The 25,073-nt window shown below is 34.9% G+C and overlaps 1 protein-coding gene and 1 long non-coding RNA gene across 2 annotated transcripts; both read right to left on the bottom strand.

The window, feature by feature from the left end:
* Positions 1-1,957: 1,957 nt before the first annotated feature.
* LOC121234814 lies at positions 1,958-11,009 on the bottom strand. The gene is made up of 5 exons (XM_041130923.1): positions 10,578-11,009; positions 10,406-10,483; positions 8,195-8,276; positions 2,763-2,905; positions 1,958-2,389 (listed from the first exon to the last, which is right to left on the bottom strand). Exons 1-5 carry the CDS (start codon positions 10,842-10,844, stop codon positions 2,168-2,170), a joined length of 792 nt encoding a protein of 263 aa, XP_040986857.1. The 5' UTR covers positions 10,845-11,009; the 3' UTR covers positions 1,958-2,167.
* On the bottom strand, positions 5,370-8,188 carry LOC121234815. The gene is made up of 2 exons (XR_005934455.1): positions 7,162-8,188; positions 5,370-6,543 (listed from the first exon to the last, which is right to left on the bottom strand). It is a non-coding gene; the product is annotated as an uncharacterized LOC121234815 (long non-coding RNA).
* Positions 11,010-25,073: the final 14,064 nt, after the last annotated feature.

Raw genomic sequence — 25,073 nt, forward strand, 5'->3', positions numbered from 1 at the left:
AACATTAACTTATGTACGTGTGGTTGATTGTTAGAAAACATCCGCCCCCTTGTCCTGTAGGCTCTCCGGCCGGGGAGGAGCTTGCTATCACAATCTTTTCTCCTGTTGTATGTGAAAAAAAGAGTGATGAACCCTTTTACATTCTCTCAAATCTTTGTTATTCTCTTGTATTTAGGTTTATGAGTTGTTATTAACCAACAAAAATATAGTTACTAGATCATAGACTTGCTACAATTATTAATCAATAGTGATAAAGGTTTATAACTAGTAGGAATTGTGAGAAATTATAAGATAACCCAAGAGAGAAATTTTTCGGGTCTCCCTAATTAATTAGGCATCCATGCATGCATAGAGAGAGAAAAGCTGAAGAATTGGATCTTCAAGTCTTTCATCCTTTCCATGCATTTTGAGGAAGAGGAGATCTCACTTCCTCTTGGCTTAAATTTATGCAGAGTACTGAGTAGGGTAGAAAGAATTTTTGGTCTTCTAAAGCAAGAACTTCAAAGATTTTGGGGTTGAAATCTTGCTCTTAAGCAATATTAAGGTAAAAGATTCAATCTTTATGTTCTATGCTTGATCACAAGTAAAATTTAAAAAGATAATATCTTATTAATTCTACTGCATTTGGGTTTTGACATAATCCATTTTTTTTATAGTCCATTCTAACCTCCTAAAGTTAATCACCAAAGATTAAGGGTGTTGGCTAAGTGATTAGAAGATGCTTAATTAAGCTCATGTAGTTTGGTAGATGAGAGGTCATGAATTAGTGTCTTCATCATGTGCAAGATGCCTAGGAGATGAGAGACTACATTATCCTTACCCTCAGACTCAATACACCTGTCATTGGTTGACTTGGGACAAGGCTATGGATCATGTTAGTTAGTGCTTGCAGCTGCCTCCCACCCTCTAAAACCCTCCTAAGTGCCTTCCCAGCAGATATATATATATATATATATATATATATATATATATATAGGGTAATGATACCTACACATTTCATCAATATAGTGACGCCCAAGTAGATAGAAGGACTAGGCATGCAATGGTGGCTGCCCCTCAAACCCACTCGCTAAATCTGCGCACCCCGCAAAGATGATTGACAGTGTCGGCTCTTGCCTAAGGCGATGAAGAGAAAATCCCCCCTCCCCAGCAAAGTCGCAAGTTTTACACAAAGGTGGATAGGGACGTATACGATAAAAGTTTGCACATCTTTCACCTGCTCGCCTATATTACCTGTAAATATTAATAGAAGAGCTCTCCCACTTCTAAAATCCTCTTTTATTCTAGTCTACTAGATCCTTCGTTCACATCACTTCCTTCAATTCAAATATACATTACTAAAACTCCTCCATACTTGGTTTTGCACACGTGCAAATATAAATTATTATGTTGGCATCCCAAAGTAGTTGAATTTTAAACATGGCCACCCGATTCTATCATCCCATCCAGATACCCTCGGGTCTCTCCCCTGAAAAGCTTTTAAACATGGTCATAGAATTTTAAGAAAAGAAGGAAGTTAAAGCGTCTTTCATAAGCAATCAACTGTGATGCTAAGGGAGGTAGCTCAATTCGAGGGAAGACTAAATAGAAGACATTGTGAAGACGTTCTCGTAAAGGGTTTTTCTGGTAGAGGATTAGTTTTATTGGAAACAAGGGGCTGCAGTTGTGGAGGTGTGTTACTTTCCAATTAGGGCTTGGTGTATTTTGGGTAGGTCTCATGGGCTTTTTGGGTCATTAGGGGCTCTCTAGTATGGCAGGTATTTTCTTGTATACGTCCAGTGTACTTGGTTACTCCTATTGATATATATAATATATATATATATATATATATTATATATATATATAATACTTTTACTTATAAAAAAAAAAAAACATGGTCATGGTTTGTTTAGCGGCCAGTCTCAGCAGTCAGTAGGTGCCATACTGTCTTATAGGGTAAACACTAAACACACATACAAGTCTTAATAGTATCTATAAAATTGCGAAAGCATAGAGCCAGATATGCACCTGATTGGTTCATGTAGCAAAATTCAGACGCAACTCAGACAGTGAAACACATCTAGTTTGATGAAATTTCCACAAGTCATATTAAAGGGCTCAGTTGCTGAAGGTACAATTACATATAAACACGTATGTGCGTTCCATTAGTTATTTTCTCAAAGCAGCATCATGTTTGGCAATCAGTTTGATCAGTGAGCTTCGACAGTAGAAACAAGGAACCAGAGGAGAGGAGGACAGAAGCTGAGAAGCAAAGCAAATCTACCGGAGACTGTATAGCTGCCTTTTTACTCTTGTCAAACAACCCAATTAGAAGCAGCATCACTATAACATGGCCAAGCTTGGTTTTTAGCTCATTGACGGTTTTGATATTTAACCATTTAGGTCGTTCCTGGAAATGGAAAGAAATGGAAGGTCGATCATAAATAAGTATTGTCACACGTTCAAAAATGGTACCTTCATTTATTTGCATACTTCCATCTAGTTTTAGTTCACATGTAACACTAGTAAGTCTGGCATGGAAAAGCAGAAAAGAGTACAGGTGTTTTCATAAATTAAATGACAAAATCAATTTTAATGTCCAAATACAGAAACCATTAATATCAGTTTTCCCAATGCTTTTACTACTACCTAAAGCAGTCAGGTTTTCTAGAATGAACAATTAATTGTTCTAAGGCATCAATCAGTCAAGGTTGGCTTATGGCCCACTCACTTGGGCTAACAGGCATTGCAGTTGCTCAATCGCTGAAAAAATTTGAACTGACCTTTAGAGTGAATAAGCCAAAGAGATTAGATCTGTATGAAAGGTTTTCCTTCAATCGTGATTTGGCAGTGTCAAGATTGCTGACAAAGAGCTCATAAAGACCCATTCCAAAAACCAGCATCACAGTTCCCAAAAGATAGACATCTACAAGTGCAGTGTAGTAGTAATTAGTGATTTGAGCAGACTAACAGAGAACAAGGGCAAATGGCCTATCACGAGGGGATAAAGTCCCCATACCCCAAACCCTGCTTGTTCACAAAAAAAAAAAAAAAAAAAAAAAAAAGAAAGGGTAAAAAAAAAAAAAAAAACAGAATAGCTTCTGTAGTGTGAGCAGTAAGTAAGGTAAACAATACTTCAAATTTTAGCATAACCTGCACCATACCTCCAAGTCAATCACAGTGGAAGGTCAGAAATTTTACAAGTTCCATCCATTTAACACCCTAAGCTTCTCTTTCACGAAACCAAAAAAGAAATCCACGAAGTACAAGCTGTAGCAAACTTCTAATGTTAAACTACAGCTAAGAAGACTTTTTAAAAAAAAAAAAAAAAAAAACTACAGTTAGAAAGGTCAGAAAAAACAGAACTTGACAAAACCTTTCTTTATTCTACAATTCTAATCAAGATTAAAACTCTTCCTGAAAACATGCATAATTAGCTTTTCACATAACCTTTTCTGTAGAGCAGAAAAAAGTCTTATAGGAATCCTATATTAACACGATCTAGAATGACAGAGTAGATGCATGCCAAAAGCCACTTCACTCACCTTCAAACACTACATTCTATTGACTTCGAAAAAATTGTCTCGTCATAAGCTTTTGCAAGATCTAATTGTAAAAGACATTAGAAGTCTCACATCTAAGTATTCAAGAATTTATTCCTATCAATTGCATATTAACCCCTATTGTCAACATTGGCATTATTGCTATAAGAGAGGCGGCACCCAAAAGTTCACTGACATTAAAATACCACTTCATAATATTGCCACAAAAGCCACCTCCCAACCTGACTAGCATGGTTGATCATCATTATCAGTTCTCTCTCTTTCAGGCAACATGCTTTAATGAGCCCATAAGTCTGAATACTTGATATTGACCAGGCAATCATTGTTTGGAGTTCGAAGGACAGCCGTCACATCAACCACCCTTTTTTTCCCAAAGCACATCTTTATGAAAATAGAACTTCTCCTCCCAAGCAATGTGGGGATCCCATTAGGGGTGACAATATGTGACACGACCCGTTAACCCAACACAAACACGACACGATAAAAGCAGGTTAGAGTTTAGCCTTAACGGGTTCGGATCAAAACGGGTTGATCTGTTAAGACACGTTGCTTAACGGGTTGATAACGGGTCAACCCGTTTTGACCCGTTAAGAAAGTTAAAATTATAATTATACCCTTATACCTAAAAAATAAAATTGTTGGGATTTTAATTTTGATTTTTTTATTGTTTAGATTGTAATTTTGGACTTGCAGTTAGTTTTATATTTTTTTATAGATATTGTGATTTTAACATTTATATAAAAATATGCTAAACTTAACTAGATCAAACGGGTTAATTTTGGTCTGTTTAATCCATTTACATAAACGGGTTAAAACGGGTTGACAGGACACGATCCGTTATGTTAATGGGTCGTGTTAGGGTTTGAGATTTTGACACGATAAGCTTAACGGGTCGGGTTAGGGTTGACCTATATAGTATAATATGCACGTCTTGACACGACACGAACACCACCCGTTAACACGATTTGACACCCCTAGATCCCATACACCACCTATACTCATTAGTCAAATATAGGGTAATACAATCTCCCCCCTTAAAGTCCCAACATTCTCGTCGGGCCATTCCATCATAGGTGGCACGGTTCAAGATCCACACTTCTGGTTAGAATTTGCTTTGATAAAATTAGTAATGCCCCAAGGGAAGACCCAAGCCATATCTGGAACATACTCCAAAAGGACTAGTGATAAAGAGCAAGAACGTCTCTCCTCCAAGTAATGTGAGATTCCATACACCACCTACACTCATCAGTCTGTATGGGATATCACCAGAACTCTTCAATATAAAATAGAGGGGAAACACCCCAACACTTGGGGTCAAAATATCAGGCATAGAGAATACAATTCATTGGTAAAAATTCTAGAGACTATGTTCTTGTTCGTGTAGTCTCCAATCCTCCATGTGATCTGTCACACAAAGACAGTAATGACTGTTGCAAAAATGAATATTTATTTCATTGGAACTCAGTACGTGCTGGAATATTTGCAAGTAAGCACCACGAATAATTCATTATAGTCAAAATTTTATTAATTCTCCAATCAATCACGTGTTCACAAAACCAAAGACTGCAATAACTCTGTCCTATTAATGAATATGCATGTCCTTGTTCATTAATTCTCCAATCAACAACTAGTATCGATGTCCTTTCTTGTTAAGTCCTCTAGGGGTCTCCCATCATGATGAATCTGTAAAGTAACGAAGAAGAATTGCTTCTCTCTGTCTGTGAGGATTGAGTATGATGTCTTATGAGAATTCATCTGTCAGTGAGAAGAGTGAGGATTTGGTTGTTTTATTAGATTAGATTTGGAAGTCAGTGAAGAGAGTTGAAGATCGTTTTGATGTCGATTTTGGCATGACTTATGGTATGGAGATGAGGCTTTGAAGATTGCTTTCCCTTCTCTTTTTAGAATTGCCTCGAATAATGATGCTTCTGTGGCGGATTATATGGGCAATACTACTGGTCTTATTCAATGGTCAGTTAGCTTTATTAGGGATGTCTAGGATTGGGAGGTGGGGGACATTACTGATTTTTACAATTTGCTTTATGCTTTCAAAATAGAGTCTAGAGAGGATGATAGATTACTTTGGAAACAGCTTGGTAATAAGAGATTCACGGTTCGATCTTTGTATAAGTTCTTGGCATCTCATTCTTCTACTGATTTTTTTCCTTGGAAAAATATTTGGAGATGCAAAGTGCCTCTCAAGGTGGTCTTCTTCGGTTGGTTGGCTTCTCATGGGAAAATTCTTACTATTGATAAATTGAGAAAGCAAGGTATCATTGTAATGGACTGGTGTTTCATGTGCAAAGGGGGTGGCGAATCAATGGATCACCTTCTTCTCCATTGTGATGTGTCGAAGGCTTTGTGGGATGAGGTTGTTGCTAAGCTTGGTATTGCTTGGGCGATGCCTAAGAGGGTGGTGACTCTCCTGGCCTGTTGGAATGGGATTCAAGGCAATCGTCAAATGGTGGTTGTTTGGAAGATAGTACCTCTTTGTCTTATGTGGTGTATTTGAAATGAGAGGAATGAGTGTTGTTTTGACAATAGAGAATGATCGGTGGGAGGTATTAAAGACTTCTTTTATCATACTTTGTTGCCTTGGGCTTCGATTATTGTAATGGATGGGGCTAGTCTAAATGACTTTTGTGCTGTTTTTGAGCTTTAGTTTGTAATTAGGCCTTTTCCTCTTGTATACTTCCTGTGTACTTGGGCTATGCCTAATTACGTGATTTAATAAAAATTTTATTTATCAAAAAAAAAAAATCTCCAATCAACTATCTGTTTTGTAACACCAAAGGCAGCAATAACCCTGTCCCATTAATCAATATGCATACACCAGAAGTCCTTGATGTGAGGTACATTTGCTTGTAAGCACCACTAGTCTATGGCTACATTTAATTGAATATGTTTTCAAATGATTTATTGTTTTACAGGAGATGACTGGAAAATGTAAACATTAAAAAAGAAAAAGAGAGGAGATGAATACCATGTCAGTTCAAACTACCTCTATATAGGGGTGATAAACGGTCCGGTCGGTCCGACTGTTTTGGTCAGGACTGAGACTGAGACTGGTTAGTCTCGGTCCATGTTTTAGAAGACCGAAAAGTTTAGGTCCGGTCCATGGTCCAGGGATTTTCCGGACCGGACCGAATGAAAAATAAAAATAAAAAAATATTTTATATATATTATTTATATAATAATTGTACAATTAACAATATAAAATTTTAAATATGTTATTAATACTTGTTAATATTCTATGAATTAACTAATATATAATATCAATTAGTTAATTATATAGTAATTATATAAATTAATAATGTAATTTTCGTCTAATTTATTATCATTGACCATATAAAATATTTTTTTATTGAGTTTGTTACATAATCCACATTAATAAGTCACTTAGTTTAATTTAGTATTTTAAATAAATTTTTTTTATTAACTGATTTAAAAAAAGAAAAAAAAAAGGCCGGACCGAATGGACCGACCGAACCGGACCGATAGCTACCGGTCCGGTCCGGTCCCTATGAGTGTTCGGTCCGGTCTAGAAAAATGATGGACTGAAAATGTTTGGTCCATTGCCGGACCAGACCAGACCGGACTGACCGATTTGAACCCCTACCTCTATGTGACAAACCTGGGGCTGCTTTATTCTTCTCAGGATGTTCATCCATAGTTTTAATTGGTAAGTTAGGCATACACCAAGGAGGTATTGAAATTGCAACTTTACTCCCATCATGTCTCATTGGGTGAAGAGAAACCACTTGAGCTCAAACTTATTGAACTCTAGGAATGTCTGCCCAAATTATAAACAAGGAAGGGTTTTTTCCCAGGATTCTTCACTAAAAGCACCACTTCATGTTTTAGCCTCAAACTAGTAGTAGAAAATGATAGAGGTCTCAAGACCCATTTTATGTCTCCCTAATAAGAGATTCCCTATAGACATTGCTCCCTTTGGGATCAAATGTATGCATCTTCTTTACTTTAATATCCACGGATCACATATTGAGCAGTACTCAGTAGCAAATTATCGACCATATTCCATTACAGTGCATGATGCTAATCTGTCAAAAGACATTAGTGCTACAGTAAAGAAAATAAGTAGCACTTGGCAACTGTTCTCAACAACCTTACACATAAAATTTGTTTCAACTCTTATGTAAAAACTTTTTCCCAGTGAGGGGAACAGGGCAGAATGGGTGGATTCCCAGAACCCTTAGGGGATGGTCATCACCCTTGGGTGAATGGAGACCGCTATAGGCCCCATAAGCATGGTGTAGGAAATTCCGCAAACCCTGTGTACGATCGGAGGGGAATCTATCTCCACTGCACTTTTTCTTATTTTATTCTATTATGATTTTTCAAGGATAAATGCAAATGATTTTAGAAAGATCAAACCCAATGACATACCAATCACTATGCCGTGCTGCTAATTTTCCAGTATGATTAGGTTATATAATCATATCTGTAAAAAAACAAATTTTAGTCTCATTTTCTTTGACGCAACAAAGTTAATTGTTCTCATAATGGAGAGCTGCATATGTGTCATCTAGAATGAAATTAACCATAAGATGCACTTTTCAAGATAAAACAAAGCAAGCACTCTACATCTTAGGGAAGAAACATGAAAATCACAATAGTTCAACAACACTCACCTATAGCCTCAACCAGCAACATAATCACTTTTCCCCGATTTACGGAGTACTCCAAATACGATGATAGAACAAAGGTGCAGCCCTGCATGTCAACAGTGTAACTTGATGGTGTAAGGAGACTTGTCAGGTATAACATGTCATCAACACAAAACCATTAAATCAGCTAAAATTAACCGGCCCATATTATCTATGGTGCATGTGGGAGCACTAAATAGAATAGAAGCAAACATAACCTATAATATTCAAAAGGTAAATATTTGAAAAAAAATCTGACAAGTTTCGGCATGTCAAAGACTAAAGCTGCTGAACTAAAATAACAGCTCTAGATATCCATAAATATTATCATTAAAACTGCATTTGTCCTACCAAAAAATGCATTATACTACCAATAGCAAGATCATGCACATCTTCTTTTGAGGAAAAAAAAGATAAAAAAGAAAATAGTGAATTTAGAACCTTCCTACACAAAGCCCTCTTCTACATCAATGGGCTTGAAGCCTAAACTTTATCTAGACTAACTAGTTAATCCCTCTTGATATGATTGAGCATTATTCCTGAGATCGTTTGCACTAATATATCCATCTTTTAAGAGGGAAGAGAGAAAAAAATAAAGTTGTTTTATCCTTTAATAATAATATTAACCACATTTTCTTTAAAGAATAGAAACTTTCATATACCAGCCTCCTCAAGGTGGGAGAAACACCATTTACTGAAAACTAACTCAAAAGATAAAATGTAGATCTATACAAAATCATCTACTTGATAAGTATTGACAGCCAGCCTTCTCCAAAATAGTAAACCTTTGATCCTATGCATGTTTTAGCATTGTAACTACACTTTATTCGTTTTTTACTTTCCAAGAAACCCTCCATGGCTAAAATCTCCAATGTTTCACAATATCATTGTACAAAACTAGTGAGTAACTCCCTACAAAACATTAGAAGAACAAAACCATATAAACTAACAAATAAATTATACAGAAAGTAAAAGTGTTAGTGCTAAGTGTCCTGATCTTTTTAAACATTGGTTTCCATGCCTTGTATAGGATGGTTATGGTAGTGAAAAACCTGTCAATAAAACTTTCATTAGGTGAATTGATCCATCGGAATATGAGCTTGTGTACTCTACTAACGATGCACCGTGCCGATTGCAGATGCAATGAGAAGTGGGCAAAAGTTAGCAAGGACATTCCCCTATGCGATGTGTTGGATAAATACTCATTCTAGTGAAAATGTGCAAAAGATCCCATTTGTTTTTGGGAAAGAAGAGGGAGACCAATGAAGAAGAGTAGCTGAAGTAAAAATGAATGAGCAAAACTAGTTAGAAGGCCTAAATTACAATAGATAGGAGTTAAGGCTGACAATTTTTTACGCAATTGGCAAACCCAATATTTTTAACTAGCATGCTAGGATTAAGGGTTTGACCCAATTAATCAAATCTTGAGTTTCAGCCGTGAATTCAACACGAATTCAACATGAAACTAGCAGATAAGGATTGAAAGGTCTAATGCATTTAATTAGATTCGTATGATAGGATTGACTCATATACAATCCAAAACCAATTTGACACGACCAATATTTGACACGAAAACACGAATTGTCAGCCCTAATTGAAGTAATGAAGAAGTATTTGGAGACTGATGGATAGAATGGAACACACAAATTACACGCAGCCATCCTTTATTTGTTGAAAATGGATTATCCAGCCAGCAATGCTAGATACAAGCCTAGGATGTGCAAGACTTGTGCAAACCCTTTGAACAAAAGTGGGTTACAGAGTAAAAAATTAGATTTTTTATATGGGCTGCACTTTTTTCAAAGGGCCTATGCGGGGGCTTGTACAAATCATTTTATATGAGAATACCAAACATAAAGGTCATGACTACACAAATTTGAGATGGAACCTTATTCTTATGAAAGTAGTTGCAAACTTAACACATTTACATGCTTATCGACACCACAAATCAAACTGGGACAATTTTAACAAGTTTTTTTTTTAATGTTTTGATAAGGGTTTTTTTTTTTTTTTTTTTTTTTTTTTTTAACTTGTTAATCGGCAAGACTGCAAAGCTGAAACAATTTAAAAACGTGGGTTCTCAAAATTATCTTGACCAAGCCAATTTGATCGCATCAAAAGCCTCGTGAATCCCTCACAAGAAGAAAATAAAACATCTTAGATATGAAATAACCAAAACGAATAAGCAAATCATACCTTGATAAAACACAAAATTGATCCGACCAAAGAGCCCAAGACTCCCAAAAGCGTCATGAAACGACATCGATATATAGCCTACATACATTTCAATGAAGAAAGTAATATCTAAATCAGCAAACCACGTTTAGTTGTAAAGAACTTAGATCAATTCTATGGTATAAAGTTCTACCCTCTCGATGCCCTCCTCTACGGCTTCCACCTTCCCAGGCGTATTCCGAAACATGCTGGAGTGGGATCCGATATCCGATTCGATCACGGGAGATGAAGAGTGTCCGGAGCTGGTGGTCATGGTCACTGCAAATCTGGCATTACGTGGCCTAAACACGGAGAACCTTTTCACATTTAGATTGAAAGTGAAGTTTTGGATGAAGACTGATGGAGTTGGCGTCGGTGGTGTTCTGACTGGTTTTGCGGTGTACGGGGAAGAGGGTCTCATGGTTGCCAGAAAGGGAGCAGTTTCTGCATGGAAAACAAGTAAACTTGGTTCAGCGGCTCAGCCTACAGGAAAATGGAATGAGTCGGTGGCGGAGACACGCGGCGACAGTGTGCATTTGTTCATTGGCAATGAAACTTAGGCCACAAAATGCAGTTCTTCACTAGAGCACGCAAGATAACAAGAATCCTGCAGTCTGTAATGACACACGTACGTAACACCATATGCTTGTCCCATTTTTGGTTTTTGTGTTTTTTGTTTTTCATATGGGAAGACTTTTCAGAAGGTAGAAGCTAGGAACCGATCGGGTGAAAACCCAAATTTAATACCAGCCAATCAAAACGTGACACTTTCATTCAATTATAGAAAACGTGACACATTTGTCACATTAAAATATTAGTTAATGATTTTTTATGGTAATAAACGTTCCACATCTTAATGAAATGAAATGAAATAATGGTGTATTATATTTGCATGTCTTTTATGGATTGATTATACTGAGTTAGCATGTGAGTTGCCAGCATTAGCATTGATTTAAGTAATGTTTGATTAATATATCAGTTTTTATTTTTAAAATATTCATTCAAAGTTTTCACCCAATATTAGATTAATCATTTCACTCCCAATAATAATAAAATAATATTAATTCTTTAATTAATTATTTATTTTTATCTATTTTATAATGCTTATTTATTTAATTTTTAAAATATTTTTTATTATCATTTTCATAATTTCCAGCCAGCATTATTTGTAACTGTAAAATTATAAAACGGATTTTTTTATAAGATTATTAAATGGGTGCCTAACTTATTGCATACCCACAAACATGTTGAATCACTTTAGTTCATGATCAAAATACTTAAGTTATGCCTAGCTAATGAAGCCGACTTTCGCCCGAGATTAGCCAAGTGTTACTTATTACAGGCATATGGTTAAATGTGAACAAACCAATCTAAATGTGAGCACTGATGTTTCATTATCATTAACCCTCCAAAATTTGACTCTTTATAAACAAGTTTTCACTACAACAATTAACCCTCCAAAAGTTGACTTGTTATAAACAAGCTTCACTACAACAAGTTTCACTTTAAGAATGATGTTTCATTATCAATAACCCACAGATGTTGTTTGACCAAAACAAGGCTAATAGGAAGAAACATCGAACAAACCACACAATTGGAAGGAAGTCCTTTGTTCGGCTACCGGAAGAAAAGGTAATAATTGTGTATTGGCTAATTTTGAGATGTAATTTTAATTCGTGGCAGCTTAAAGTAATTACACAAACTTAGTAGATGCACATTGATTTGTTATTGTTGGATCATGCAGCGTGATAGTATAAGAAACCTTGTTGACTTCTTTAAAGAGTTAAGTTGGCCAATGAAGAAAAATGGGTTTGTCACCAACATGACGGAAGATCTTTATGTGAGTATTGTAAATAATGCAAGTTGGCCTTTTATTCTAATGTGGTTACATCATTGCATTCATGATTACTTTTGCTATCCATTATGATATTAATTTTCCATAACCTAAGCCTGTTATTGTTGAAAAATAAAATGGTGGATAAGTTAAATGAAATGGAACCAGCGAATCGGATGAAGGAGGCAGCGACATAAGTCTTTAGGGAGGTTCTTGGGCATAGATCAGGATATGCGAGGGGATCTGGTGAAATGGTGATGCTTGATGCGTCAAGAAGAAAACAATGTGGGGAAAATGCCGACAATACATTGTAGGATGCGTAGTTTTACAAGGACCAGTATGAGGAATTATGATCAAATGTGGACCTTTCGGTGAAACAAGCAGAGTTTGACAAATTCATGACATACTCCATTTCACAGCAGCAATCCCAGGGAGAGTTTTCGAGGGAGACTCAGGGAGCTGCAAAAGTATTTCAAAAGAAGGTTTTTTGGTTTTTTTGTGAATTTTCAGGGTCAAGATGGGAGGCCATTTTGAAAGTAATAGTAGACAACTACATGTGGGTTTCAGAAGCATTGGCTGGGTATTCACAGGACTGTTGGGACTTTTGATAAGCATTGTATTACTTCATAGTTTTTGTGGTGTGGTATTCCCAAAGTTGACTTCATTTGATGGTGATGGGAGGACTATAGCCTACGTTGGTTTATTTTGGATTGCCATGGGCAGTCTCCATGCTTTTGTGGTTGGACCACTTGAGAGGGACTAATTTCCCGCACGACGTACCTCTAAGCTTTCTTCTGGTGTCACACAAGCTCTCCCCATAAACTTGAAACTAGGGATTTGAGGTAACCACAGCCTCACTATTTTGCTTCTAATGTGTTTCTATAAATGAGTAAATTTGTGTTGTTGACATCGAGGGAGAAGATATGTGTAAGCCGATTTATATAGTGTGTAGTAAAATACAGTACTAGCTGATCAAACTTTGTCCAAGAAATAGTATATTTGTCCAAAAATACTTAGTATAATTGTGCTCTTCATGCAAAACAGGGTAAAAAAATATAATTTACTCAATGAGGCGCATTGTTAATGCAATAAAAGATGGAGCTTTTTAATTTTTTGCGTCTAAGTTTATTTGCTATGAGCCCAATATCGTCGGAATGGGCCGCCAAAAAGTTGGCTCACAAAGCTTTTTGCGACAACCTGTAATGTGCCAAAAAATTTTTATTTGTGTGGCGACATACTTGGATCATTCGCGATGACACAAGTTAGCCATTCATAATGCTACCTTGCTACAGATCATTATATAATAAACGACGTACATTTGAGACGCCATTTAGTATTTGTGACAAACAAAATCTCACTGCAAAATGGAACATCTGTACATCAACAGAATCCAATTGCAATAGCAACAATTGCGCCACAGAAGATTGAATTCTTGTGGTGAAATAATGATACAATTGCGACCCCAAATATTGCCATAAATTCCCTTTTTTGCTACCATTGGGTGGAGTATTTGCGGCATATATATGTTTTACTTGCGGCAACAGAAATTGCTGCAAATAGTTGTATCGTTTGCGTCCAGAATTTCAAATGTATTCATGCTGAGAATTAAAAATCGTGACTGTTAATGTTGATGCTTACGCTATGCATGAATTGTCTTGATTTATATGAATTAACTGACTATTCTGACTTTTGTGACTGATCTGAATGGCAAACACAATTAATCTTGTGTACTGCAAGGTTGTGTACCAACGCTACATCCCGTGGCTGCAAGCAGAGCCACTGAGGTAATATTCTGGCATACTGCAGTGGGCCACGCTTGAGTATGTGGCTTGTACATCCATTTTGAACCTGCATTAGTACCATGCATTTGAATGACCACCTAATTAAACTAATATGATCTTATCTTGCACTCGAACTTAAAAAAGCTTACGTGTCTTATGCGACATGAGATGCTTAACATACATACTAACATAAATAACTGTAAAATGTTGAATCTGAACATGATGAAGAAAATTAACATGATTGTGTTATGATGAATGACATGTTTACATATATCATGACATGCTTGCATATATCATGACATACGAGGTACATAAAAAGCGGCTATCAAAGAACTGGCTTTAATACTAATCTATCTAAACTAACTAACATGTGCTAATCCTAATTTATGATCAAGCTACTTACATTGTTCATTTGCTTCCTTAACCTCACTTCCTAACTCGTCACCTATATGAAATATTAAATGTCACTAAATCTATCTATGAAAACATGTCCTAATATCCGACTTAATTAATTCATACTGTAGAAAATAATCAAATAAATATTCTATTCAATAAAAAATAAATGAATGATGATATCTTAAATTATTTAAACACTAATAACATATTTTAACTTTCAAATTATAATTTAGTAGATTACTTGGGCTATACTCAATTCTATTAAAAGAAATCCTGAAAACCTTAATTCTTAAAATAGGTTTACTTTTTTTTATAATTAACATTATTATTCAATTTTAGAAGAATTCTAATAAATACTAATATCATATAAAGATTATTAACATATTTCTTTATTTTCTATTTATAACTATAATAGAATAGATTTTCTCGAATCTCACAAAATAAACAAGGGCATTTGTTTAATAAACTAGACTAATCACATTTTAAGTATTCAAAATAAAGATTAAGCTTTTACTATTTACTACTGAAATCTAGTTATCAAAATTTAATACTTAATAACACAGAAAGAATAACGCAGTAGTTGTAGCACAACTTTGGGGTGTCGATTCCATAGAAAGACAAATTAAAAGAATAGCAGAAAGAACAAAGAAATTAAAGAAAAATATTAAATGATTAATGAAGAACAAAAAATAAATTTAAATGCAAATTAAAGTGAATTAAGTGACTAACGGAAAAATTACTCAAATTTGACGAACAGTAAAGCGTTGGGAATCCCTTACACAAATCCATTATTTTTCAGTATTTTTAATTCATTGAATAATTCAATTGGGAACTCAATTCCCAAAATTTATAATCGGAAGGTATAGATTTATAAACCAAAATTAAACCAAATGTAACCCTTTAAAAAATCATTCATCATTTTTAAAATACGTAAATTATTATCACTTTGAGAAAATCCAACAACAGCAATATACTCAAAGAGCGATATTGCAGTAAAGAATTAAATCAATATAAATAAATAATTGATCCAAACATAATCAAAGAGCTAATCCATTCAATATAAAAAGCATGATTGAATCCATAAACAAAATAAATTCTGTGATTATTTGGAAAAGAAAACATCAACCAATGAATTGAGAATGATAAAATAAAAGAGTTTTAGTAATTGAAAATCAAATACATAAATTAAAAATACCACCTAATGTGCAAGTTCATCCCTAGCCCTACTTGAGATTTTAGTTACCCATAAATATAATGGACAACAAAAATCTCAAGGAAAAAATAAAGCGAACGACGGCTATGAAAATTAATTTTGTCTCTTCGTTCTTTAGTATTGAGCCATCTTCTCTCTTTAAAACTCTCAAATTTCGTGCTAATGATATACTTATATAGGATAGGAAAGAAATCCTAACGTCTTCATGATTCCTGCATAAAAAGTAGCCTAAATTTTAGGACTCATCTTGGCAGCCATGTACGCACTTTAGGAGTTAGAATTTAGAAATCCTTATTGGAGACAAATTTGTAGGCCTTTAAGATAGTTGTCCAACACATTAAGAATCATATCAATTCGATATGTGAATGGAAAGTTACGATCAAAATACTAAAATATGTCAATGTTGTCTCCTAGCATATTTTGGACTCTGATCTGAATTCCTCTTAAACCCCATCATTATCCTTATTTGAAGAGTCCTACACCCTTTGAAAGTTCTTAGGTTGTTCTAACGTCTTACCCACTTGAAAGTCTTCATTTGAATTTGATTGGACTTTGACTCGCTCTTTTATAAAACTTGGAATTAAATATAAAAATCTGATTAGGAGTATCTCAAACTAAATAGAAATTCAATTTAAGAATACACATTAATTCTTATGATTTCTATTCACATTTTAACATTTTAGTCCAATAATAGGGTATTTAGAGTGCACTTTCGCTCACTCATCAAAACCCTAAAATATTTTCTATAGGAAAAATAAGGTTTCTGAAAAATAAAATTTCTACACTAATCATGGATTAAAACTAAGCCCAACTTAAACATCAAAACCCACATGAAAATCAGTCTACTTAAAATATTATAACAGTTCTTAAAAATACAATAAAACCAAGCTCATTTGAAAATTAAGCCAAGCTTAAGCAATCAAGCCCAGCCCCCATTAATGAGACAAGCTTAAAATATATAATCTGCTAGGTTCACTTAAGGGCACAAACATAATTATAGGGGTGGGCTCCGACTCCGACAGAGTCTGAATGCCCACCTCCAACACTGACTGGGGTTAGAGGTCAAAACCCCCTCCAACTCTGACTTCGACTCCGACTCCAAGTTTAACTCCGATTGAAGTTTGGAGCTTGGAGTCGGAGTTCGGAGCTCCGATGAGAGTAGAAAATTGACTTTTTCAGACCCAATTGCCCTACTGAGAAAATGGGCTCCGATTGGCTCAATATCAACCCCTGTTTAATCATGTAAAAAAGTAATTAAAAAAATATAAAATACTGTAAAAAATAAGTTAAAAATCTAAAATTTAAATACAATAACTAAATCAAACTACAAATCGCAAACTATAAATTTAAATTTAAAACTACAAATCACAATAAATTTAAATTTACAGTACCAAAATATTGAATGATGTCATTAATTTCATTCAAATATGAAATAGCCATAATGCCTCGCATCAGTCTTGACAGTCCATGCATTTGAGTCGATGACTCGATAGTGATTTCCAATTTCTCTACATGAAATTTTAACTTTTATTGATCAGATGTACTATCTTTTCTTTAGTCATTTAACTATAGACTTCTAAACAATCAGCTAAGCGATATTATGAACTCACCTCCACTGAGTCACTAGGTGCCTCAACATCTTCCATAAAGTAATGCTCAACTTCAAACTTACACTGCATAATATTTCTCGATGCACGATTTTTATGATACTTTCGTAGCAGCAATAAATTTGAACTTTGTACATGTGTGTCATCCTAGGAAGATGTCGAGTCGGTCAGGCGATAGGAGCTACCACCTTCGGTTGAAGATTGACCACTGCTGTTGTAATGGCTATATAAATCATAGTTGCCCACAGTAGTGACATCGAGCCTGTTGGTTATCATGATCACCAGGAACTTTGGTGAAATGTTCTCATGTCCACGACCTTTTCTTACTAGGCTGTGTTGGTGGATCGGCCTCAACATTCATCAAATCCTTCTCTCATTAAGCATATCAACGTCTTTTAGATCTATTGGGACTCAACTACATACACAAGAGATAGTTACTCTAGATGGGGGTCTACGGCTTGAAGTACTAGTTGGTGACGTCAATAGCTATGCGTCATCCTCTTGTGGAGAATCACGGTGAGAATGAGATAGTATAATCCATAATTTGAGCAAATAATCTGAAACAATTAACAAGCAACCGTCATTCTAAGTGTTATGATAATTGTCTACAAATTGGAAACACATTGAAATGGAAAAAAACATATGTGTCTAGTCACGTTTGTCGTTTTAAAAATAAATAAAACACAAAAAAATAAAAATAAACGTCCGCTCGAGCCACACTCGAGCAAAGACTTGAGTGAACAATTTATGCGATGTTTGCTGTCGTACAACCATCTTACACTAAATATTAATGTTTAAAGATATATATATATATATATATATATATATATATATATATATGTAAATGCATTCTTTGGTAGCTCCTATTATGTACCCAAAGTAATAGTTGTATGTACGTGAATGGATGTTACATGTAGTATCTATTATATTTATTTTCTATGAAATGAAATATTGAGGTTTATACTTGATGCTAAAAAATGATGTTTAAATGATGCGATGAAAGTGTATTTAAATGACGCTGTGAAAGGATATTTAAATTTGGCTTTGAAAGGATATTTAAATGAGGCTACGAAATGAAATTTAAATGAAACTATGAAAGAAATGTTTAATGGATGCTATGAAATGATGTTTAAATGGTGATATTTTTGTTTATGCTTTGAAATGATGTTTATGAAATGAAATGGACTGATGAATGAAGTGAATGAAAAAGAAAGGATTGAAAGGAATGAATGAAAGGAAATTAAAGGAAATAAATGAATGTTTTAATGTTTGAAAATACGTAACGACCATGACTGAATGAATGAATGATGGTACCAATGGATTGGGCAAATTGCAATGTCGGCTAAGTAGTACTGGTAGTGCACCCAATGCTGCCCCTTGACTGAAAGAGACTCACAACTTGTGACCATGGGCGGAATCTGGGTCCAAAAGAATGCTAACCCCATCACACGGGGTGTAACAGTGTGTGCCTACCAAAAGAAAAATGAAAAGAGTAATTGCATGTATAAATGATTTAGTTTCTTTATGAATGAATGTACAAGTTGTGAGAAATGTTTTATGATAAAGAAAAAACCTTTTAAAGAAAAAACCACACCTTGTAATATTTTCAAAAGAAATGAATGCTATATGTAAAGTATGTAGATGAATTTCAAATGCATAAATGAAAACTTATGTTAGTATATTTTTACAGGTATGAAGTAATGCTTATTGAGTATTCGACTAATTTTATTTTTATGTATGTCCCCCTCCCTGAGGAACAAAATGAGAAGAACCGTCAGGATAGACATGGCCCAAGAGAAGAGTGACAAAAGCCTAGGCACGTTTAGGTAATGTATGAAAGTAAATTTTTGTAAAATAAATTTTTAATTGAATTTAATGATTTTCACGGTAAATTCTCTTTTAATATGCAAAACATGTTTTGATTTTAAATATAGAATCTTTTATATCCTGAGAAGGAAAGGAAAAAGTTTTAAAAGGTTCAGTAATTTCTGTCTCATTTTCTAAAACTATTTATTAAAGTCTCACCACGAGGATAGGCGTATATTTGTGGCGACAACATTCTTTTGCAGCAACGACAATTAGCCACTAAAAATTTTAAGTAATGCCTCGTCGGTTTCTCAGTCGACCTAGCTAATTGTGTTGATTAGTAACGTTTTTGCATCTAAAACTATTCGCCACAAAAATGTTTTCCCAACAATGAAACATCACCCAAAAAACCTAATTACATCAATTGCAAGAATTGTTGGCAAAAACAATGATGTATATTTGCGGTGATGATAATTCACCGCTAAAACATTTATGCAATGATTCATCTACTTCTCAAGGCACCTTATTGTGTCGATTATTAACGTTTTTGCATAAAAAATTTTAGTGCTACAAAAAGATTTATTCTTGAAGATTTTTATTTTTCATCGCGATAAAGTTATTATATCATATCTTTACCATCCAACGTGTAGCAAAGCCAATGTTAACTAGATAAAATTTTTGCGTTGAAATAGGGCCCTTTTTGTGGGGAATTTAGGCGCTGAAAAAGGACATTTTTCTTGTAGTTAGCCGTTAGGATAGCTTGGAGGTGGTACAAAAAGTTAGTAATAGAATTGTGTGTGACACTTCACTTAGGCCTACTGTTAGGGACGATGAAGATAATTCAGTTGATGAAAGTGCATATCAAGATGACTAGGCTATCGAGGATTATATATCTGCTAGATTTGATGATTGGTCCTGGTTAACCTAATGCATTGAGGTGATGAACAATTTCATGTTGAAAATCAACATTTGTACAATACTTTTCTCTAGAAGAAGCTGAAGGGATGTTTGTTGATTATGAAGAGGTTTAATGAGGAAGGTACTAAAAAAATAAATGATGATTACAATGTCAATGAAAGTCACCTCAACTCAAATGAGGATATGAACTAGGGGTGTAACATGTTCGGTTCGGTGCTGTTTTGTGCATTTTTTAGAATCGAACTGGTATACACCGGTTTTAAAAATTTAAGAACTGATATTTGACCGTTTCACTATCAAAATCTAAACTTTCGATTTTTCTAATATCGATTCGGTCTGGTCCGATTTTTCTAGTTTTACGGATTATCTATATTAGTAATAATATAATGTTTACATATACTAAACTATTAGTCTATTTATATTATAGTACAAGTATATTATTTTATAATAATTAATACATATTAGTATAATATTAAATTTAACTATAGTCTATATAAGTTTTAGACTCTTTAGATGAGTATATATGATCAAATGTGTAAAAATATATTTACAAAAAGAATATATATATATATCATAATTTATTATGCCAAAAATGTATTTACCATTGATATATATATATATATATATATCAAAAGTAAGTTTATATTAATAACTTAATATTAATGTTTATGTTTAAAATTAAAATTTTATGTTATATTATAAGATTAAAATTTATACGTCATATCATGTATATTAAAGAGTATAAGATTCATTTTATGTTATATAACATGTTATATTAATCTTATGTTATAAGATTAATAAACTTGAATAATAAAATTAGAATTTCATGTTATATTAATTAGTAATTTAGTATATAATATATATATAGATATAATATATTATAAAAAATATATATAATATAAAAAATTATAAATATATATACCGGTCCGGTTCGATTTAAACCGATTTTCAAAATATAAAAACCGGTACTACACTGGTTTAAGATCGATTTTGGTTCGTAAGAACCAATACCAATTCAACCAAATTTTCGAGTTTTGTTTTCCACCCCTAACATGAACATTGACCATGATATTTTCTAAGTTGTTACGTATCTATGTGCTGAATTCAACCACAGCAAATGGAGAGCATGCATAGTGCTAAGTCACTACCTTAACTAGCTCCTCCGTACAACCCTAACTAGCTTGTGTATATGTTGCTGACATAGTGATTAGGTGGTACTAATCTTCATGCCATAGTGTGTTAGCTAGACTGACGTACACATGGATACTTCAATTGGACCATGTTTTGAATATTTTAGAGCACCACATAATTGAAACACAAGAATCCTACCTTGTAAATATAATATGAAAATCCCATAAGCATCATAAAATGTTACCCAAAAATACTAGACCCATAAAACCCTAGCTAGCCCAAAAATCATAGGGATAAAAAACACATTATGAATATTCAAATCTATTTACTATGCAAGTTTTTCTATGGATCAGCAGCACACCCCACACCTGGCGTGTGGGATTTTAATTTTTTAATTTTTTTTTCTTCTCTTCCCTTTTATTTTTTCTTCTTCTCTTACCATTACTTTTCTTCCCAGCAACCTTGTGTCGCCTCTTCAAATGATGCCAAGATTTTCTCTTCTTTGAATAAAGAAACGGCTTCAAAACCATGACCTTGCATTGCCAGACCAGCATTCATAGAAGTCCAAGAAACAATTGTTCTCTCACTCATGTTTCTGAACAATTTCAGAGATTTATCAACATTACCGTACTTTTCAAACATGTCAGTGAGGGCATTACAGAGCTCCACATTCTTCTGAACCCTCTCTTTCTCAATATACGACTCAACCCGCTTTCCAAGCTCAAGTGCACCTAAATCCGTACAAGCAGAGAGAACCAAGACCATATTGATCTCATCTGGGTGAACTCCCACCATCTTCATTTTCCTAAACAAATCAAGAAATCAGTGGGAAGAAATCACAGGGAAGAAATCACAGGGGCGCTGTTAAGAACCTGTGATGGTGTCGTTTGGGTTGAAGAAATAAGACGCTACATTTTATGTGTGTTTGAAGTTAGGAAGAATAAAAAGGTTGGGTGCTTATTTTAGTTGAAGCTGTGCGTTTTGGGTTTGGTCTTTAATTTTAGTATTGTTGCCTTCCTTGTCATTTTACCATTATTTCTCTTTTTCTGTTATGGGAGATGCTGTCAGTATTGTTTTGGGAAATAAGGGTGAGTAGAGAGAACGTGGAGGGGATCTGGAATTTATTGAGGAAATCTGTAAGGAGGTTTTGGAGCCTTGAAGTACTCCCGTAGCAATATATTTTCTTCTAGCAATTTTATCAAACACCTTGTGTGCCCCTTGTTCCATTACAACAGTCGTAGCAATTCATCTCAACCATAGTTCTCATTACAATAGTAATGACAATAACATTTACATAGCAACAACAATCTTCCATTTCCCTTTTCTTCTTATTACAACAACGTATACAAGAGGATTCTAACAGTGGTATCCAGAGTCGATGATCCATGGAGGACAAAATATTGTTCGAGCAGCAAGAAGAAATCCTACAACAGGGGATAGACTCTAATGCAAAGAGTCTTTATGAGCTTAAAACCAACTTGAACGAGTTGACATATATGTTGTAAAGCAGAATAATATCCCGAATCAATATGCTAATATGGAAAAATTAGTGAGATTAAAGGTTAGGAAATAAAAGCTAGTAGTTGTTGAAGACCAAACTGTGCTGAAAGAAGAAGAGAGTGCAGTGGAGGTGGAAGAGACAGTGGCGGTGTCCATGGAAAGTTCCTTGGTCTGGAAAGACCAAGCTATGGAGGAGGAAGTAGAAAAGGCAGTTACGGCTTCAATCGAAGATTCACAAAAATTGATAGTGTAGGAAAAAAATGGAACGATAGGTGTAGATGAAATCGTGGAAGAAAGAAAAGAGAAGGCAGTGTTCATGGTGTTTGTCCTAAGGAAATTCTCTTCCCACTGTTATAGAAAATTCCTTTGACAATCCCATCGTATTGTCTCAACCCTCAGAATTTTCCATCCGTATTTCATGTCTCTCATCCATTAACACGCTGTCAGAAATGGACATCACCAAGGGGGAGCACTTGATCACAATGCACCTCATCAACAGTGTAGATAATCCTAGGAGGCCAGTTAGTCGTAGATGCAGAGATGCTGTTGTACCCCTCGTATAGCACCCCCCATGGGAGACCCATGCCCTCAAGTGGCCATCACTCAATGTTGAGTGGGTTTGGGATCGAGAGGATCTCAATCTATTTGTAGCTTTAGTGTCACTCAGTTGTAAGTCCCTTCAATCTGATTCCTCATCTCCATTAACTTCTTTGCCACTTCTCACCTCTTATTTCGTCAGAGTGCTACAGTCAGCAAGTTGTAGATGAATCCAGAAATTAACACAAAGAAATTGCTTGATCTATGAGAACCCATAAATTGCTTTATCTGCTGGTAAGGGATTTATCTGCTTCAAATTCTTTTGCCTTGTTAATGAAGCACATGTGTCCTATGCATATGGGGCTTATATTCGCCCAGTGCTGTCATCGAAGGAGATTATCAAGGCTACCATTGTGAAGATCGAGAATGCCGAAGCAATAGCTAAAAATGTGGGGGCAATTTTAAGGCAACGTCTTCAATCCTGGGTGACAAACCTCAGTGTTAAGTTTATCATCAACAATGAGGGCATGGGCATTGAAGAAGATCATCCCTATCACGTTGCTATTGGAATATGTGACACTTACTGAAAAAATGCCAAGGTTGTTACCAGTGAGGATTATGAAGATGGCACTATAAAAGGCAGGTTCTAATCATCCTATGAATGTAGCCATTGAAACAAGGGGCAAGGACTTCCAGATTTATGAGTTGGGTGTATTCACGGGAAAATGTGGAACGACAATGGACCATGTAGTTATTGCTGTTGGGTGTGCTCGTGTGGCCCGACAGTTGTTCGATAAAATGTTTGAGAAGAATCCTAATATTTCTCATGATTTCTCCATGACCAGTTCCTATTACTTGCCAATTTTATTATGTCATCAAAATCATTTAGGACTTTCAGATATTTTCCATCAGTTTACTCTGTTGAAATATCTTTTGTAGATGACACGCACCATAGAGCTTTTAGAGTCAAATTCATATTTTGGAATGGAACCCTTGCAAGTAAAACTTCTAAAACAAGAAAAGGTCGCATGCTTGGATGAAAATGATGTTGTGCTTGCAATTAAACCCTGTAACAAATACAGAATTTAGACAAAACCCCATGGCCATGGTAATATGCATGCACTGCTCTTTTTCAATGACCTTCTCAAAATATGGCAAGATGCCAGTTTGAGATGGGTCCTTTTTTTCCAAGATACAAATGGGCGAGCATCTTTGGGTGTAGGCTCTACCAGAAAATACCATAATAATGCCTTTGCTGTGCCACACAGAGCAAAAGAAGCTATTGGAGGAATTACAAAACTGCTGATGGGAGGACTATGGTGATCAATGTGGAATACAATCAACTTGATCCTCTGCTTAGAGCAACTGGACAAGTTGATGGAGATGTTAATGACGATGCTAGTTTTTTTTTTCCTTGTCCTTTTCCAGGAAATATAAACCAATTAATTTTGGAACTAGGTTTGTACATTGAGGCGCTCACTATAACTGGAGGTGCTATAAAGAAGTTTGTTAACCCAAAATACAAAGATGCTAGCAAGACTTTATTTACATCCTCAACACGATTAGAGTGTTGTAGTAAAAGAAAAGATTTTATCTTGGTAGAAACGACCAAAAGGAGCTCTCAAGCTTAATGTAGATAGAGTAGTTTTTTGAGATGAATAAAAATCTAGCGTGGGTGTTATTTTGCATGATGATAAGGGACAAGTCCTAATGGCCACAAGCAAATAAAAGATTGGGGAATATGAAGTTAGTGATATTGAAACTCTAGCATTATTAAGTGGATTGTAGTTAACATGTCATTTGGGAATTTCACATCTTATTATTGAAAGTGATTCTTTAATTACAATGGGAAAACTCTTGTAATCCTCTCTTGATATGTCATTTCAAGTAGCCCTCATATCTGACATTCACTAGTTACCGAAATGTT

Source organism: Juglans microcarpa x Juglans regia, chromosome 6D (assembly GCF_004785595.1).
Source record: "Juglans microcarpa x Juglans regia isolate MS1-56 chromosome 6D, Jm3101_v1.0, whole genome shotgun sequence".
NCBI classification, from domain to species: domain Eukaryota; kingdom Viridiplantae; phylum Streptophyta; class Magnoliopsida; order Fagales; family Juglandaceae; genus Juglans; species Juglans microcarpa x Juglans regia.

Coding starts and splice junctions, on each gene's coding strand:
- LOC121234814 (XM_041130923.1), bottom strand. CDS start 10,844: ATGAGACCCTCTTCCCCGTACACCGCAAAACCAGTCAGAACACCACCG. Junction 2,906..8,194: donor GTTGCTGGTTGAGGCTATAG/GTGAGTGTTGTT, acceptor CTGCACTTGTAG/ATGTCTATCTTTTGGGAACT. Junction 2,390..2,762: donor TTGGCTTATTCACTCTAAAG/GTCAGTTCAAAT, acceptor TTCCATTTCCAG/GAACGACCTAAATGGTTAAA.